Source organism: Grus americana, chromosome 4 (assembly GCF_028858705.1).
Source record: "Grus americana isolate bGruAme1 chromosome 4, bGruAme1.mat, whole genome shotgun sequence".
NCBI lineage: Eukaryota > Metazoa > Chordata > Aves > Gruiformes > Gruidae > Grus > Grus americana.
The window spans coordinates 42,345,514-42,366,006 of record NC_072855.1 but is presented as its reverse complement, the minus strand read 5'-3'; the positions used below and the strand labels follow the sequence as shown (position 1 = coordinate 42,366,006).

Sequence of the window (20,493 nt, the reverse complement as noted above, 5' to 3'; positions counted from 1 at the left end):
GCTGACAACCCAGTCTGGCCTCAGCCCATTCCCGGGGAGGTGCCCAGTGCCCAGGGTTCAGCTGCCCCTCCAGCTGCCTTGCTCCTGGCTGGGGCAGTGGGACAGGCCCTGGCTATCAGGCCCTGCCCTACCACCTCCAGGGCAGCTCCCATGGCCCCGGCCCCCAGGGAGAAGGCACCTGCCCTTGCTGCGCCCTGATGTTTTTCTGCTCCTAGGGTATCTGATTATTGAACTTGCCTCAGGAAAGATAATCATAATCAACCAAAATATTAGCAGTAGCCAGGCAGCTGTTTTTCTACTGACTTTAAAATGCTAAGCAACTTCATTTTTTTCTGGACTGAAAAAAATCAGCTTGCTGGACCAGTATCATTCCCACTGGAGTCCAGGGAAGCCTTGCTGCTGTTCTCTGCAGGAGCAGAAGTACAGTCACAACACTGCAGTGTAACTTAACACTCAGGAAAATGGCAGGGGTATATTAGGCACTGAAGGTATAACAAATGCATAGAAATACCAAAATTTTAAGGTTAAAATATTGTAAAATGAGGTTAATGAATCCATCGCTTTAATCATGAAACCACAGACCTTGCAACTGTAATCAAGCTCTTAGGAAAAAAAATCCCAGATTGCAAATACTTTTACAGTTAACAGAGTGTGCAAGCCTTGGCAGCTGCAACAGAGAGATTTAGATTTTGAGATGTCTCTACAGACAAGGTTGCTGCTGGCAACAGCACCAACTGTTGCCCGCCACTGCTGAACGTACCATCCCACACCCTGCCCTCAGGAGCCAGCTGCTGCCACAGGGCTGAGGCAATAGCCACAGTGCTCCTGCAGGGTAGTAGCCACAGCCCCCCAGGTGGCTAAGGGTGGGTTCATGCCACAGATGGTGTTTTCTGCTGAATAGGCTGGTTCCCATCTACTACAAGATAAAGGCAGTTGCCAGGATGGAAACTTCCCTTAAGCGACATCCCACCGATCAGCTTCTGGCTGAACCATCCTATTTTAGTGACCTTTAAAGAAAGAAACAGCTTCAAGCTGCTGTAAAGAAGACTGGGCACAGAGGAGACCTTCTCAGACTCAAGGTGTCACTTCAGGATAAGGAAGAAAGACTCAATTCTGGCTAGGAAAGAATTTCAGGTAAAGGAATGGAGGAAGACAGTCAACCTGAGGAGAAAAAAAGAAAGAGGATCAAAGAAGTCCAATTACCTCTTTTTGTATGCTTTTCAGGCTCAGCTTGAGATGTTCATATAGACACATGAATGGTTCTTTGTACCTGACTAGGTTTTCACAGGCATATCGCAGATCTTGTTCATACTAAGAAGTGCAGAAGTCAAAGAAGTCAAAAGTAAATAGATAGATACAATGCATCAGGGACTACTAGCCACTGACAGAAACCATTCAGATATATAACAAGAACAGCCTCCAAGAAACATCTATTCTATATAAAACTCCTTTAAAAACCCACATCCCTGACCTAAATGCTAGTTTTGTTTGGCATATTACAAGTCAGCTAAGACACATGATACTGAAGATACAGGAAAGGCTGTATATGAGCCTACCACATCTTAAGTGAACATGGATGGGAAATGAGACTAGAGAACAGGGCAGGAATTTGCCACCAGTCACAATGTTTGCCTGTTAAGGATTTCAAGACTAGTAGATCAAAGATACCTAAAATGAGCCACATATGAGCCATATATCTTACACATACAATATAATATTTATATTGAGATATTTTAATTAAATCTGCTAAGTAGAACTAACATCATTATTGCAAACCAACAACAAAGCTGTGTAACATACCTTTTGAAAAAATAATCTGTGTTTATACACACTCTGAACATGATATCCATAAACTCTAAGAATATCATATTCCTGTCCTGAAGCAAGCACAACGTTGATTTTCTTTGACAATGAATGAGCAATTAAAATAGATAGACAGTCTGTTTGGAGAGAGGTCAGTCCTATGTCAGATACAACAATGAAGTAAGGATAGCTTTTCCTCAGAAAAGTCTCCCACTTGGATGATAAACAATTGGAAAATTCTGTATGAATGGTGGTGCCTGTGTTATGCCTCAGGTGTTCTATTAATGCAGTACGTAAGAAAAGACAATGAGGATATGGAAGGTACATCTGTTCTGCATCCTGTGGGAAATAAAAGCAATGAAATTATTCAGTTACATTTGTTGACACAATTAACAGTTTCCTAATCCTGATTAGAATCAAGCAGTTGATTTTGAAGGAGTGCAGTGGTTTAAACAGCACACAAGTGTTACTCGTTCAGTACCTTGAAGAAAACAATGATGTATTTTGCTCCTTTTTCAGTGAAATCCTGCAGGAAGCATTCAATTTGGTAGAAGAAGTTTAGATATTGTGTTTTCTCATCTAAAAATGTAAGTAGTAAGGAATCCCCATCTATCACAAAGAATTCAGACTCAACAAAGTCTTTTAACAGACTAACATACCTGAAAGAAAAAGAAGTAACATGTATGTTACATTACTCCAGAAAAGCTGGGGACATGGAACAGAAGAAATTTGCTTACTAATAGATTTTAAAATAAATGTTTTTGTTAATTAAATCAACTAAACATTAAATGTATAAATTAAATCAATAGCAAACCATCTTTCTTGGATCTAAGGTTAGTCCTAAATAGCTTGCAATCCTTTCAGTTATTCAATGTAATAGCAATTGTCTCTTTTACAACTGCGGATACTTTTGCAGCATCTGAGGCTTCTGTGACTTACGTGGCACCTCTTGTCCGTGTCTGCTTATGCAGACAGGTGATGAGCACACAGCATCTTTCTCTAAAGGGTACTACACTGTGATGTCTACTTAGATCAAAGAAACTATTTCTATTACCATTTATTACATTTCTTTCCATGAACCCCATTGTACTTACTGAGCTCTTGATAGAGATGCCCAAATGTGTAGCCTCAACTTCTCCAGAACTTCAACATGTTTCCTTATTTCTAAAATAACCACATTCATGGTTATTGATAGAACCATATAACCATAACTCATCAATTAATTACAACAGAGCCAAAAGGTAAGACACTGCAATAAAACTCACAGACACAATCATAAACTAATTAACAGCTCCTCACCAGGGCTTTGGGAATCACGTTCACGCTGGAGAACTCTGAAATCCTTGCTTTCAGTTTGTGATGCCTGCTCTGTCACTTCTTCAGTGGTTGAGAAACCGTAAGTGTTACTGTAATCTGGGTCTTCGGCTTCTTTTTCTCTATCTTCTTCCTCTTTAAGCAACTGTGTTACAGCTGCTTCAGCTCTGTCACTGGTCTCATCCTCCTTATCACTGTCACTTGTACTCTCACTCTCTTTATCTTCCTTTGTTGGAATCAAGCCTACTTTCTCACTGTCGCTACACTCACTATCCTTATCATCATTACTAGCATTCTCATTTGCATCATTATGAAGGACTTTCTTGAAATGATCTTCTGCAGAATCCATCACAAATCTTGATTCTGGCATCAGAAAAAAAGAAAACCCTAAGTAATCAAGAGAAAATTTTCAGGAAATATGGTATGCTCTGAGGCTTCAATCATTAAATTATTTTCTTCATAATCATACTGGAATAAAACTTTAAGAAAAATCAGAAAGCATTTTGTGAACATCCCATATCGTAATTTTTAAATAAATAAATATTTTTATGAACTATACAGATAAAACAGCTTTTGTCTTTCTTAAAGTTTACTAAAGAGGAGCATTACATATCCGTTTTGTGCTTTGCATGAAGGGACCCTTGGGGCAGGGGTTAGCCATACTTTGCTATATTAGCTATAGCTACATGGCACACTCCAAGGAATGATCCATGTTTCCTGGTTCAAGTGACTTGTACCCACACAGTTCATGCTAGTTTAGTCAACAAGTAGGCACACCACACCACCTTCATTGCATGATAAGGGTAATCATGGTTTGGTATCAATCCCACTTTTTAATTCAGTTAGTCTTATAACCTTTCTTAAAACCTTTCTTAAAAAACTAACAAAAGAAACTAAAGTGCAACCTCCATTTTTCAGATTTCACAAACTCAAAACTAAGCTGCAATTTTCTCCTTGTGTTAGTTTAAACTCCTAGCAAATGAATTTGCAGAAAAAAAACAAAAATACATTTTTATTATCTACTTGTAAAACAGTCACAGTGTGCTACATTACAGTGGTGTGCTTAACATAACTTTAAAGTTGAACTTTAAAACCTATTTTCCTGAAATGTAAGCTATTTATGTACACACAGCTACAGAAAATCACCTTTTGTGTACCTGCATATGTACGTTTTTGTCAAGGCAAAATAAACCTGAGACTCTTTTCCATTTTCCTATCTGAATTGAAAAAGCTGCATCTAAGGCTTGAGAACACCATTCTGGGATGAATTGTGTGTTTTTGCATGCTAAAATTGTCACTTACCTAGAAAATGGTCATCACTACTTCAGCAATCTCCTAAGCAAGCGTCACTTTCAATATCTGAAAATTTAAAGTTAGCCATTCCTAAAGAAAGCAAAACTATCTGTACATACTCATGCATGGGACTGCTATATTTCCTTTCAAAAACAAGGCTTTAATTCTTTGCTACATCAGCGCTTTTCTGCAGTGCACACACTAACCTCTGAGGTGCCTGGGGCTACAGTGTAGGCAGAGGCAGCCAGGTGGCTTTGACACCCTGCCAGCACCCCTGCTGCCCCTCCACCCTTTACTGCCTGCAAGGTCCCAGATGTTGCCCTGCTGCATGCTGTCCAGCCACCCATCCCTAAGCCAACTGCAACCCTGACGCAAACCCCAACCCCAGCTCTAGCACCATGCCTAAACCCAACCACCACCCCCTCCCCCAGACCTAAACCCAAACCTAATCCCAGTTTCAGTCCCAACTCCCACCCTAAAGGCAACTCTAACCATAATTTCTAACAAAGCCCCGACCCAGACAGTACCTGCCGCCGCTGCCCACTCCGGCTCCGCTGCCACCCTGCCTTTAAGGTGCCACCAGTGGGCGGTCCCAGGTTTGGGCCCTGCCGCTGCCTGTCCCACAGCTTTCACTTTCCATTCCCAGCGCTGCCTGGGTGCCAAGTTCAGGCTTCATTTCCAAGGTGCCGGGAGAACTGTGTCCCTGAACACGGCACTGCAAAGGATCACCAGTATTTTCTTCCTTCCATGAAATTATGCTTTTCAGTCATGGTGGCTTCCGCTAATGGTCCAAGAGCCATTAAGCCTGCATTGCTTAAGAATATTGTTAATGCAGATTGCATATATAGTGCAGAAAAATATTAATTCCTATTTCTGTCCCTTTATTCACCACAATCTATTCTTCTTGCTTTCTTAAAATAGCAAATTCCTTACAAAAATAAGCTAAGAGATATACTTTGCATCACTTTTTAGCATTTCCAGCAAATTCTTTAGCAGGAACAGTACTGGACCCCTATCACTTAAAATTAGCGAAGCCTTGCTTCACAAGGAACCTGGGTACCCAAGTACTGTCAAAACAACATTTAGGAAAACAGAGTTCATGTATCAAATTGTCTTGGTGAGAAGTGAAAAGCCCAGCTCCTCTTTAGATCAGATACTTGTTCAGGATACAGCACAGAAAACCACTGGGGTTACATATGTAAGTAGTCTCCTCAGGGATCCAGGTAGGTTTATCAACAGCCTCCCTGGACAGCTGACACATAACACTTGCCATTAAGCAGATCAGAGGTCTTTTCCACATCCTGCATTTCCTTTGAGACCTGTACAAAGATTCCAGAAACTCAGGAGAACAGTATCTTTTACAGTACAGTAACACACCCACAGTGCTCCAGCTTATCAGATTTGCTTTGTTTAGCTAGCCACGATAAGCCCCTGATCCTCCTCTCAGCACACTTTTTCTTGGGTAGGTAACAAGATGGGAAATAATTGAAACTCTTTATTTCCTTTCCTCAAATTAAATGGGAGATGATCTTTAGCCCAATGCTTCAACAGATTTTAGTATAACTTTTATTTAGGTCCTGAAGATGGACCTTTAGATTCAATTAATTCTCCATCCCTTTGGATGATGCATTTTGGTTCAGAGGAGTGTATTTTAGGTCTGCTGTTCACTTGACTAAAAAGCAGATCAGACACTTTACTTTCCTGAGGAAGCTGGTGCCACCTCCACAAAAACATATTTAAGATAGAGCAAAAACATCACTCAGGTGGGAGTATGGGAGAAAAAAAACCCATGAGAATGAGAAACACTAGTGCAAATACCAAGGTCAGGTCCCCCCCATGGAGGACCCTATGCTGAAGCAGGTAGATATGCCCTGAAAGAACTGCAGCCTGTGGAAAGCCCACATTGGAGCAGGTTTATCCTGAAGGACTGCAGCCCATAGAGAGGGCTCACACTGGAGAAGGGGTAAAGCATTAAGAGAAACTGTTATGTTCTAACCCCCCAACCCTCATACCCTCTGTACTGCTCAGGGAATGGGGAGGGACAGAGCAGTCAAGAACAAAGGAGTGCAGATGACCTGGAAAGGGGAGAGTGGGAAGAAGGTGTTGTTTAAAGTTTTTTAAATTATTTTTTGTTTCTCACTACCAAAATCTATTTTAATTGGCAATAAATTACTTTTCCCCACGTCAAGTCTGTTTTGCCTGCGATGGTAACTGGTAAGTAGTATCCCTGTCTTTGTGTTGACCCATAAGCTATTTTCTCTGCCTTCCTGTGGAGGAATGGGAGTGACAGAAGACCTAGGTAAGCATCTAGCAGTTGGCCAGCATCAACCCACCACACTCTCTTAGATCCCTCTAAATAACGCATGAGGCAAAGAGGGAAGGTGTAGAGATAGGTGCTTGAGATGAGGATCTGAGACAGCCATTCGTTCAAGCATGAATCAGAGTGCCTAAAATCATCGAGCAGTTGGCAGTAACCATCTAATATAGAAAAACAGCTGCAGGAATTTTAACTTGAGACATTTTATGAAGGGGAAATTCAAACTGTAACTGCTCAGCAATAGTAATTGGAGACCAAGGAATAACCTGGTCCTGGCAGTAGGAATGCCTAACTCCAGAACCAGGTTAAACAATAGAAACAGGAATGCCAGAGATGGAATGACTCTAAGGGAGAACAGATTTCCTTGTTGATAAAATAATAAATGCTACAGTATTGATTTGTAATGATATCACTGGTGCTGGCATAAGCGTGTATAAAGAATCAGCTCATGCCACATCTTTGCAGACTCCCTTTAGAACCACTTACAGCAGCAGGACTCTGTCCACTGCATTGCCCATTAAATCACTTTATACTTAAGCACAAATGTGTGTTTAATTCACCTCAAATGATACAATAAAAAGTCCCCAGCACTTACCTGAAACTGTCAGGAGCCACCTATCTTAAGCTAAGCTAAGCTCTCTCCTTTAAAATAAATGCATAAATTAAAATTTTGCATAAGTTGCGCCTCAACTGGTTTTGGAATCTAGTCCTCTAAATTCAGTACAGATGGTGGAAAGACTAGTACATGTCTGAACGGGAGAAATTTTTGACCCAAAGACCAAACTAAATATATGAATATTTTAATTTCTTTCATTAATCTTACTGTACCAACACAAAGTACAGAAAGTAGTAATAAGAAATCTGGTAATGCTTTGATTATTTTTCAAACAGCAGTAAGTGTAATGGCCATTCCATAAGGAACCCTCTGTCTGGTCTCACACCAGCCATAGAACTTTCACCATGTTTCTCAGAGGTCACTTCAAGAAACACTGGAAAAGGAAAGGAAAAGATTAAAAGTGCACATGCTGTTATGTAGAAGAAAAAGTCTTTGCTTAGTTTTAAGATAGAGTTGTTACGAACAAGCTAAAGTTTTAAATTAGGAACTACTCAGAGTAACCCAATTATTTTTACTAGTATTTTTATTGTGCATTTTCTCATTGGATGTTCTAAATGGTGAAACTCCAATCATGTTCATCTCGCCAGTTTTTCCTGAAACTAATCATCATAGAGGGCTCTCCAATATCCAAACATTTCAGCTCCATTTCTTAAGATCAGTTAGATTTTGATACATTTCTATTCAGTTTATAGGAATAAGGAACAAGTCTCTCCCAGACTCTAGGGATCTGCATCTGCTTGTAATGGTTTACCCATTCACGTGAGATTTCTGAAGTGGGTTTGCAGCCTGTTCTGCATGGACAAATTACTCTGCTTTCTAGCACAATGGTAAGCAAGGTACTAGAATAGAATCCCAACAGTGGGTTTGCTCTGGAGGAGGGAGATATCAAGGTGGGATAAAACAGAGGGATAAGGAGACAAGGGGCTGATTGCATGTAAACAGGTTGCTGGGCAGAATGCTTGTCCAGTCATGCACCTGCACCTAATCAGCACAGGCTGTCCTGTTTGCTCATTAAACTCCATTTCTAACCACCTTCCTGGGTGAGGGACTACCTGTTCTGTGTGCACACGTGTGCATAGAGGTGTAAGTGCCAGCAACTGGCATCAGACCATGGGCCACAGAGGTCCATGCGTCTGTGGAACCCGAAGCAGGAGTGAGTGAGGGTATGTAAGTCAGTGTGCAATCCCTGCTGATTATCAAGCCAGACCTGCCGGCGAGCTGGCTACCAGGGGTCCAGGCCAAACACTGGCAAGACCATTACGTCTTGGGCTCAGCTGAGACCTGTTTCCTTGTGCATGTGAGTGCCTGTGCAGGAGGCAACTGGGGAGAGCCATGATCCACAGCAAGCCACTGGATAGCCCAAGTCCACAGTCCTAGCTACTTGTAGGATCTTCACTGTATGTATTTCCCACTAAAGGTCCTTCTTCCTGATCAGACAGTGAATGTTGAGTGTTTCTCCAACTCTGTTGATCTCTGTGGCCAGCTGTGTTTATATGTATGTGTTGTATACATGTGTGTGTTTGTGTACCTGATGGGGACACATGTTCAGCCCTGCTACTGGTTAGACCATATATTTTCCTAAAAAAGTAAATCTCATATATACTATCAAATTTAAGGGCATGAAACAAACTTTTCCAGGTATAAAATCTGTTGATCATCACTAAATCGCATATGCCTGTAAAAGGGGAGAGAAAAAAAATTTACATTAAATAGAAAAGTCTTCTTTGTAAAATAAGAATGCCTTTCTCATGTGGCTGTTTTGAAATTAGATGCCCTACGTGTTTGTCAAGCACATTAATATCCTCAAAATCAATAATAAAACACTATAGAATTTGATGTGCATTTTCTAAAATATATCCATTCAGGAGATGAAATGTGTCCTTATAAGCCTTTAAATTACATACTTACAGCATTGACACTTTCTGCATAAGCTTATAATTGCTGCATAAGCAATTATCATCTTTTCCATACAAGCATGCAAAAGGTGAAATAGCTGTTCTTCCATTATTACAACCCATTAAGATGCCAGTTCTGAGTCAGTGCATTCATTACTTGAGAAGTCTAAACAGAAATGACGTAAAATGTAAGTGTAACCGTATTTACACACACAACTTCTCCAACCCATACAAAAAGCTTCTTCATATTAATGGTATTTAAGCACTACCTCTATAAATTTGAAGTTACAGAAAAAAACATGTAAAAGCTTGACAACTTTTTATTAAAGAAAAATTCAGCCATGTTCTTCATCTAATTTTTTCATGATTGAGATCCTTTTACACCCTGGTAAATCTTTCTTCACTTTGTATATACAGGGTCTCTGTTCTCACCCACTTGGAATTTTGGCCTAAAATTAATCTGATCTGAGATTTCACAAGCATGCTGTTTGCCTCAGGATGAATAGGTGTTTCTTAAAGATTCAAATCTTTTAGCAATTAGTAAGAATAATTTTAGGGGAAAACAGCACTATTTTTTAGCTATTTTTCTGTTTCTTTAGAAACCTCTATTTTAAAAGGCTGTTCTGAAAATTTCCTTCCCTATTATATCAATCAGCCTTTACAGTATGAAAGCATATTAGTTTTGTTAACATATACTAGTTTACATTATACACTGCAATGTAATGAGGTAGTGGAATTTTACTGGAGGCTTTGGTATTACTCATGTTTTAAGTAAAGCAAACTAAAGGACTCCACCTCATTGCAAGCACCAGAAGGACAGCCCAGCCCTGGAAATATGGACTTTGAATTTTAGAGCTGTTTGTGAAGGATAAAAGATTCCCCTGGACAACCAAGGTAATGCTAGCATCCTAGCCCCTCCAACACAGCTCTGAAACGCTCCCAGCATCTGGTGTCACAGATAAGTCCTACAGCAAGACTGACTCCAGAGACATCTGGATCAATGGACAAGCAGCAAGAACGCTGATGGAAGATGACACTGCAGAAATATAGTCACTTTGCAAAGTTTTACTATGATTAGTAGTAGGTAGTGTACGTGTTAATTAGTGATTAATCAAATTGTGTTGTACTCCAACACTTGAAGGGTATAAAAACGCTGTGTAAAACCACATTCAGTGTGCCCCAGTTTGTCTGGGACACCTCATGTGCATGGATAAATATTTACCCTTGTAATTCTATACTTTGCTTCCCAACCTCCTTCCTCAGCCAGCATGGGCCAGCTGCAGAATTTATGAAACAATATACAAGGCAGAAAAAATTAAATTAGTTTTAGTGTTAGATATGTGCATTTTATTTTAAGCCCTAATGAAATTTCACCAGGAGTTGGGCTAAATTCTATCCATAGGTAAAACATAATTGTACCAATTCAGTACAGATTATTTGTAACTGCCTACTGAAATCTCTGATTATTCCTACACTACATATGCATCAAGTGCACAGACTAACCACAATGAACATGCCTTACTTTTTCTGTCAATCTCATGATTATCACAGCAGAAAACTGTCAAAGGGAAGCAAACACAGGAACAGCAGCAAAACTCTTACTGGTGCACTGGGTGGGGGACATAATAAACAAACAAGTTTTGATTAGAGAATGAACAAGCATGGTAAGAGAACAGGGACACTGCAAGCCTGATATTACATGAGGTTATGTTTTCATACATTTGGTCCTCCAAATCTTCCTGCAATTCATGCTGCAGTTTGTTACAGTTACACTGTATGTCTACTTATAAAAATAGAATATTTACCTACCAGTTTCTGAAAGGGGAAGTCAGTATTCTTGTTTCATATCAGCCACTCTAGAAGCAATCAATAGGAACTGGCCAAAGTTCTCCTCTGTTTTGCTATTGTACTCATTTAATGCAGCAGCCAAATCTTTGGTGAGATCATTATGAATTTCCTAAAGAAAAAAACATTTACATTCATGTTTCTGAGCAGCTAGAAGAAAACATGAAAAGCTATAATCAAATCAAATACTATAATTGAAGTTCATTATGATACAGCCACAACAATCAACCAGTGCAGTAACAGCAAAGGGTCCCACCAACAGCCTCGTCATCATCAGGCAAAGAGATAAGCCAAGGTCAACCCAGGAGCATGGGGAAGGCTCCAGGTGAGGCTGGTCAGGGCAATTAACACAAGTTAGTACACTCAGGTGCCCAACAATACCTGAGCTTAGGCTGAATCACTTTTCAAGCAAGTTTCAGTATCTTTATATTAACTTCCACGAATCGAAGCTGACATAAAGCTAAGACCCATGTATTTTGCAGTTTTGAAGCACAGAATTTCAAAGCAAATCCACTCACTAGCTTCAGGATTTTCCAGACAATTTATTTCTTGTTTTGCAGTGTTTCTGGAGCTTACACTTGAAGATGTGATTTGGTACCTTCCTGAGCTTGCAAATACAGTAAAAGAGTATTTTAGAAAATGTGAATATGTCCTCTGTGCTGCATGTTTCTTATTGATTACACAAGATTACTCCTCATTTCAGAAACTTACCGTATCCTCAATATGGTCCCTCTGTCACTGGTGATCAAGTGCTGGGAGCTGCCTTTTTTCAGACATTGTGTTCAAGAAAGCAGAAATACAACACAATGAATATGTTCCTAATACTACTTTCCTGTGTAAATAACTGTTGTCTTTACAGGTTTTTTTTAAAGGAAAAATCTTTTAGTACATGAGAAAAATTCTTAGGTTGTGGTTCATATTTTGTGAAAGTTTGGCAAGGGCTTCCAGCTGTTGTAGAAATACTTACTCTTTCAGAGATGTGATATGCAAAGGACACAAATACCTTCAAGGGATCATGAACTTATATGGTTTACATCTGAGAATACATTCTGAATCAACAGTTGTGAACACAGTTGCTGACATACCAGCACTCTGTCATGGTTTAGCCCCAGCCGGCAGCTGAGCACCAGGCAGCCGCTCACTCACTTCTCCCTCCCCCGGTGGGATGGGGAGAAGAACAGAAAAGACAAAAGCAAAACCCCGTGGGCTGGGATAAGGACAGTTCACTGGGACAGCAAGGGACAGGGAAACAACAACAATACTGATAACAGAATATACACAATGAGTGATAACACAAGACAACTTACCAGCCCATCCAACAGCCACACAGACCCACCCCTCCCCGACTAGCCCCCTTTTATGCGGAGCATGATGTCACATGGTATGCAATAGCCCCCGGCCAGCTTGGCTCACCTGTCCTGGCTCCTTGGGAAAATTAACTCTGTCCTAGCCAAAACCAGGACACACTGTCAGTGATAAAATAAAGTTGGATATTTCTTGTCAGATTTCCAACTCTCATGTAGTCCACCTCTGTTTGCTTTCCTTTATCATCCTCTTTAATGCACTGTTAAAACCCAACGGTGGTGTTAGGATGATGGTATTAGAACCTACTGTCTAGCTGATCATGTGGAATTCCTGACCTGCAAAGGAAATACAGCATTAACCTTAAGCTTATTTGATAAAGATGTCATGGGTGGGGGGGAGCAGGGGAGGGAAAGAAAGTGCTAATTTGTAAATATTTAATCTCTCTTCACCGTTCAGCATTTCTGATGCAAGTGAAGTACATGGAAAATTTTGGGCTTGAACAGCACACTTGGAAAGTTTTTGGACAGTAAAAGCGGTAACCAGTATAGCTACATACACAGTGTTAAGAGCTAAATGGCATAACAAATTGGAAAAGGAACTGACCCTGCAAAGAACTCTGCATGGATAGATATTTGTGCCCAGATAGTATGTTGAGGCCACAAAAGGATGAATATAGAAATAATCGATTTGGTTATAAAAAAAGAAATATGATGAAGATTTACCTCTTTCATAAAAAAATACACAGAAAACAAAAGGTAGAGTTTTAATATCTCTAAGGCTTTTGGTTGTTTGAAGGACACATATGAATGCTTCAGCAGTGACAAAACCTTGGAGAGAAAAATACCTTCAATAACCTCTCTCTAAAATGTCTAAACAGATCATCTCCTAGTAATTAGCTTTTAGTTGTACAGTGATGACATTGAGGTGTCTGGGGAAAAGAAAAATAAAGTGAAAGACTGGGAAGGAGTGACTTTTTCCCCTCTATTTGGAGCGGGGAACATTATTCTGCAAACATAAGTGAGATGTGAACCATGGATGAAGGTGTAAGCTATAAAGACAGTTATATACTTTTTTCTTATACAGTAGAGACTACCCTATTTTCTTTCTTAGCATTACAGCCTTCTCCCCACCATCCTTCTGAACAACTAACAGAAGATATTTCTCTTGAGTAGAGCTCTCTGTGAGCACTTTAAGTAACTAATAGAAAGCAAACAGGCATATTACACAGAATACAGAAAGAAAACTATAACCATTTTTTTATCATTTAATGTATCAGGAATGCTATCTTTTATCTGTTTACTAAAAACCGAATGTGTATTTTTCAGCTTGCCAAAAATAATATATAGATTTAACACATTTATTTATAATATGTTTAGTTAAAAGATACAGAATCCATTCTCAAAATAAGGAATAAAACTATATCATATACCTTTGCTTTTGTGTCTGCCTAGTCATCAGCTTTGGCAAAAACCAGGGTGAGCCTCAATACCAATGTGATACTCAGCAGAAACTGGCCTTTCAGCTGAAGTACACTGGATTTTACAAGTTTTCTTATTTTGGGCAGTGGAATATTACAGAAAATCATGTTTTCCAGCATATCTAGTCCATGTTGTTCAGCCCATCCAGACTTCTCAAAAGAAGGGTTCAAGAATATAATTATATTTCATTTTCTATCCTAGCAAAATGTCATTTCAGTAATATTCAGGACTATGCCTTAAAGTGAAGTGTGTTGTCAGAAGGGACTTGGGTACATAACGGTACACTGAATCAATGATACCATAGTGTAACTTGTGGATGTTAGTACTTCCACGTGAGTAGATTGGATCTGAAAGATCAATGAAGTGGAGAAAATTTTGGCACTGTTTGACAGCACCCCACAATTATAGTCTAGAGAAAAAGAGAAAAGAGACTGAGGTGGAAGAAGAAAATAAAGTGTTTAAGTGAATCAAACTATTCCTTCATCAAACTTGCTGTATTAGATGTATTGATATTGAGCTATCTTGCATGAAGACATTTTTACATTGGTGCATTCCACATCTTTTCTGACTCTCAGCTACCTCAGCTCTGGTCATTTGGGATGCGAGTCGGTAAAAAGAAAAGATGACAGAGATGCGAGAACCTTGTATTATGCAACTTTCCTACATGTGATTATTTTAGTGTGAGATGTCTTGTACTATAATTAAATTAAACCTTTTAAAACAGTCAGTCAAGAGAAAAGCAGAGGCAAAGCAGTCAGTGCCCATATTCAGACTGTATTTTATGCTATACAGAGTAGGCATCAGGAATATACTCAGCTGTTAAAGGAAGGAAGCATAAAAAAAGTATGCTGAGTTTTTTCATTTTGAAGTGTTTCAAATACTGAAGTTTTGGCACTTTCACTAGCTAAAAATTTGTAAAGAACGAGGATTGGAGTTATGAAGTGTAAATGGAGTTTACATGCTGTTGCTGAAGTAACAGGAGTTTACATGTTGTTATTGTAAAGTATAAATGGTTTTCTAAAGGGACACTTACTCTTCCAGTGTTCAAGGCAGGACACAGCTCTTTGTTCCTCCTCCTGTCTGTTGATGCACTTTTTATCAGGTGATCACACCCACTGTAAAGGCTTAAAATGATCTTGGGTTTTATGATTTACAGATCCATTTATCCACACCTGATTTTTTTCTCTCCATGCAATTTTACATTTCACTCTGCCTCTGTGACATACAGGAAAAAAGTGCTATATGGCAAAACTAATGAAGCCAACTGCCAACCCATTTCCTTCCCAATTTGTGGCACAATTAAAGCCACCATCCCTCTCCAAATCACTGTAGTCTGCAATTATCCCTGATTCTGTTCATCCTACATATTTAAGTCAAGTCTAAATTATGCTGCATTATGATCCATTAGTGATGAAACGATAGGTAAATAATTTCACAAACTGCTACAAATGACAATGAACACACTCAAGCATTCTACATCCACTGCATACTGTTACCAAAAAGATGAGATTTTTCAGCAAGTTTTAACATTGCATTGTAAGTATTCTTTTTTTTTTTTTTTCCTTCCTATTTATGAGCTTTGGTAACTATCTTCATTCAACTTCCCCTTAAGAATGTGGGAAATTCCCTTAAGAATGGGGAAAAAAAAATCCTCCATCAATTATGAAACAGAAAAATACTTTTCCCCACTCACCTGTCTCCACCGGGATGCTTCCCTGCTTCTTATACTTAATGCCAACTGAACCACCACTGAAAGACTACTTAGGCAGCAGTAGCTGGAAGAGGTCAGAGCAAGCTGAAGGACATGTAGGGGGAGAAAGGAGACAGAGAGCATAGGCAGTGGATTAGACCTCCTGAGGTTTAAGCAGCACAGTCCTCTATGAGATGTTTTACCTAGCCTTGCCTTAAACACAGACCTGAAGCATGCCTTGTGTCCAGACAGCTCTCATTTGGCTATTGAAATACCTATTTATGCTGTAGTGGTGGGAAGAAGTAGTCCTAGACAGTTAACACCATAAAACTCGCTCCTACCGTCTGAGCGGATGAGAATGAAGAATTGCAGTCTGAGCTTTATTTACAACACAGGCCGCAGACATGAGTGCTTTTACCCAAGGTAGCCAGGGAACCACCACAAGCCTCCCTTTATATCTTCTGAACATGTGTACATGCTGGACTGGGATTTCTTGCAGGTAACCAGGCGATTATACATAAGAAAATATGTTGATTTCTAATTTTGTCTAGTATGTACATATACATACATATGAACTTCATATTTAGTATGAGTGTCATGCTGCTTATTTATTTCCATATCTGTCTATAGTTCAAGAGTATCCAAGTAACAGAGTTCTGTAAAAAGACAACACATTTACATGCGCATTGATTCCTAAAGCCAATGTCCTAGTAGCTGTAACAATGTAAAAGAACCTCTGCCCCAAAATGGTGCAAAATTATGTTTTTAATCATAAGTTTATTTTGAAAACCAAAATTTTTGAAGTACAAAATTTTCAAAATCAGGTACCTCTTTTCCTTAATTCCTCCAGGCACAGGTAAGACCCACAAGTGCTTCGTCCCTAAAACAAGGGACTTGTAGAGTCAGATCTTCCACAATCAAGGTGGTGGTTCTTTTAAATTATGAACTTCTTAGAGTGATCATTAAAAATCTACATGTCTCTTAATTACAGCCTGGTGTGACTTTTATGTTGTAGGTTTTGTGTTTCAGATATGGAGCATTTGCGCAAAGGATTCTTCAGGTACTTTTTGAGATTTAGCCTGTTCAGTGCATGGTCTTCCTTGTTGCATGAGAAAAGTAAAGCTGAAAATGCAATCAGTGAAAAGTCAAAACCTAAACAACCTAACAGTCAGTACTACAAATATATCGAGAATAGTAGCAAAAAGGTTTTTCTACTCTTCCTCAAATAACAGTTTCAGAATAGTAATTCAGCAAAGAAGTCACAGGATAATTGAGCATGAAAATTAATTTTACATGCAAATCCCTGTCAGATGGAAAAAGGATTATGAAATGGAGCGGGGATGAAAATATGTAAAAATATTTAGCATTCTGAAATTATGTCAATTTGTCAAATTATGCATACATATGCATACATGTCAGTAAGGATTTATATTGGCATAGTTCTGTCTTTTTCATTTACACATTTAATGTATTTAAAGTTATTTTTGTATGGGTCTGTGCACATCCCTAAGTTTATCTAAGGGGAATAGGCATTTTACAGCATAGTCAGGTGAGCTGTAAGGTCAAAGGGTATTCAGGGGTGAGCTGGTTTTGAGATAACAGGAGAAAGAGCAGGTTCGTTGACTGAAATACTAGTGTAACACTGGAGAGAGAAAAAAAGACCATTAAGCAACATATTCTAATATTCATCTGTTCTTTGTACTGCCCTTTCTAATAGCACAATCAGCTTTATCAGGTGCCTTGGCAGAATAAACATTTGTACATACTTGGTTTGAGGGCAACAGAGCAATCAGTTTCTAGCTTCGAGTGAGAGAGTTGGCAGTGTCCCTTTTCTAGCATTAGTTAAAGATTTTTTTTAAAACTGGGGTGTGTTTGTTCCATGTTAGTAAAGGCTACTGGAATATCTCCCCCATCAATAATAACCTCTTTATTGCACCCAATAAACCCTTTCCAATTAGCAGCCAGGAAAAAGGGGATGCAAGATAGCTTATCACAGATGTATTCATACGCATAAAATCCTTGAAAAGAAAAGACCTGTATAAACCTTTTTCTGAACACAATCTCTACCAACTGTCCTCCTTTGTGGTCTACAGCAGTGTGATGATATCCAATTTCCCTCCACGCATGCATCTTAAGTGATTTGTTTTACTGACTATGTTCAATAAATCAATTTCTGCAGAGTCTAAAATAAATAATAATTAAAATAAATGCTCTTCTTCCATATGACATTTGCATGATCAGTGCCAAAATATCAACATTATTTTTTAATAGCCTTAAGGACCATGGCTGACAACCTTACTGATAAGATACAGTGGTACTTCACAATGTATCAGTAAGGATGGAGAACAGACAAGTTTCCCAGGGAGACAAAGAAAGTACAAATAGAGCTAAGGAATGTCATAAACTCCTCACTTTTACTTGAAATTAATTAATTTTTCTTCTGTCTTACTGTAGAGAGGAGAAGCATATAGCAAAGGACAGGCATTGTCCGAAAAAAAGAAAAAACTACAGAACTGGATTACTATTATGGACACTTTTTTTTTTTCTTGTAAAGATGAGAGAAAAATTGTAACTGCATGTGATGGACATTAGTTTGTACCTAATAGCAGTACCAGAACCTGCCAACATATCGTGGGAGTAAGAACAACAGAAAACACATGTAAAATAATAATTTTTGCAAAGTCTTCATGTAATACAAAAAGAAAGTATCAGCAATTTTTTTTTTCTCACCTCTGTATTGGCAACTTGGCAGTTTCCATATGTGCAGTCAGGAAGAATTCTTGTAATTCTCAAGTGTTTGCTGCATGCGTTGCGGTGTTCAGGATGAGATAACAGGAGAAAGAGCAGGTTAGTTGACTGAAAAAAATATTATGTTTTTTTCAGCTTTGCTGAGTGTCCTTTTCATGACACTGTGCAAAATCAATATGGTTATTAGCTTAATCCTTTAACTAAGAAAGCTACAGACTGAAAATTTAATTAGAATTTATATAATTATGTAATTTCTTTTTTATTTAATATACTTCTACCCAGACAATTCTCCTGACTCACTCTATGTAATAGGGCAAACTACAGACAATATTGTTTCTGTTGTTCAGAACTGATTCTCACCAAAGCTCATGGCAGAAGTCCTACTGATGTTAGGAGCAGATCAATGAAAATAAATCCCATCTAGTATGGCTTTTCCACCTTCTACTTTTTACTTAAGTTAGACCGTGAAGTCAAAACCTGCTGAGTACTGCAGACAGGTGAAAACATTGCATTCTCTTGTGATTGGCTCATCTTTAGGTGTAATATGTATGCAAATTATAATGTATTTGTGGCAATGTTGTCCTGCGTGTGAATAGGGGGAAAATAAATAATGGCAAAATAGGAGTCTTTGGCTTTAGAGAAGCAGTCAGGGACTTGGGGAAAATGAGATTAATTCTTGGTTAGGACAAAGAAGTTTTCCATGTAAAGTGATAAAATTTATTCTTGGTGGTTCTAATCACAGATCAAAAATCTCAGACTGATCCTGGATGCATGAGCAGATCTAGATATTTAGCCCCACTCAAGTAGCCATATTATAATGCTTGGCAGAGAAAAGTCAGCTTGGAAAAGAGAAGAGTAAGGAGGAAGATATCTGTAGGAATCTCCGTATCATTCAAACTATCACTTTGTGCTCCTGGAGAATGGAGGGGGAACCATGGATTATTTATATTTTAGAAAAGTTATTCGTATCTTTCATCACCTAAGACCTGGACTTGGGAATATTGATATGTTTCAGAAGAGTCAAGTGCAAATAATACTTACATGGTCTCCTGTTTCTGTAATGTCATTCCTATTTTTTCCCATTTTGTTTGTTAATGCTTTTATGTGCTTTTCAGGTTTTGGCATTTGTTTACTCTTCTGCTTTTCCTCCAGGTAGCTGTTTACATCTTCAGCCCCTTGTTCCACCTTCTGAATGTAAAATCAGGTTTTGGAGAATAAGCCAAAGCCAGATTCTTCAGATGTATTGTCTGCACAGTCATCTATGCAATCGGAAGAGCAAGTCTCTGGATACCTAAGTATCTCTGTGCGATTTCCAGTTCCAAGGTTTGTGGCAAATGTGTCACAGCTGCAACGTATTTAGAGGGTGTTAGTGGAAGAGCTGAAAGTAGAATCTTCCACTGAATCCTGTGGGATCATCGTGGGACCTCACATGCATAATAGTAGTCGGCAAGTGAGGAACTTTGTGAGGGATGTACTGAAACAGGAGGCTGCCAAGGAGTGATGACCACAGATATTAACTGTAGCTCCAGTACTGCACAAAAAGATGAGGAAGCATTCTTAAAATGAGACTGATTCAGTGGAAATATATATATATTTCGGTAGCCCTGCATTTATTCCTAGCTGCAGTATAAACTTTCCCATTAGTTTACAATTCAGAGCTTTACCTGATAAGTTAAATGAGATGCATCATACATTCCAGTACCACCTGCAAGTTTATGTAACCATAGCAACTACTACTTATATGTTATATTCAGTGTCTTGCCACTCACAAATGTTCTGCAATTGTGAGGAAATGGAAGTTTTCCTTTTAATTTCAGAGATTTTAGATTCGAGACCTACCCTAAGAATTGTGTTTACCATAACATTTCTTAGATTCCAAGACCTTTTCTTTGATTATATGCAATATCCCTATATTCTAAAAGCTAGATACTTAGACTTAATAATTCTGTATTAAAACTGATTTTCTAGTTTTACCCGAAGACTCTCACAGGAATTAACAACTGCAATTACCTCTTCTTTGTTATTATGTGAAATCCAATTTTTCAGTTCCTCTTTCAATTAATTTTCATATTTCCTTGCATCTATCTTTTTGATTACTGGATTATTTTTAAAGCAGGTAAATTCCTCAGGATTCAGTTCTTTGCAAATATGTGGAAAATGTGAACATTAAAGTCCACTTACAAAACATC

At 38.7% G+C, this 20,493-nt stretch overlaps 1 protein-coding gene across 9 annotated transcripts in view; it reads right to left on the bottom strand.

Moving 5' to 3' along the window:
• The window catches only part of DDX60 (DExD/H-box helicase 60), a 51,707-nt gene extending 40,378 nt beyond the window's left edge, over positions 1-11,329 (bottom strand). For 5 of the 9 annotated variants that reach the window (XR_008576950.1, XR_008576952.1, XR_008576951.1 and 2 more), the window contains exons 1-6: positions 4,420-4,500; positions 3,103-3,504; positions 2,898-2,967; positions 2,285-2,462; positions 1,801-2,142; positions 1,204-1,311 (exon numbers count right to left, since the gene is read on the bottom strand). Coding sequence is in view for 6 of the 9 variants with exons in the window: in XM_054824604.1 (XP_054680579.1) it covers positions 1,204-1,311; positions 1,801-2,142; positions 2,285-2,462; positions 2,898-2,967; positions 3,103-3,487 (1,083 nt within the window). In the remaining 3 variants the exon portion in view is untranslated. Of the gene's footprint in view, positions 1-1,203; positions 1,312-1,800; positions 2,143-2,284; positions 2,463-2,897; positions 2,968-3,102; positions 3,505-4,419; positions 4,501-4,937; positions 7,717-9,251; positions 9,405-10,760; positions 10,848-11,047 lie in introns of those variants that run through there. The other 4 variants (XM_054824605.1, XM_054824607.1, XM_054824608.1 and 1 more) reach the window with 4 other exon arrangements.
• Positions 11,330-20,493: the final 9,164 nt, after the last annotated feature.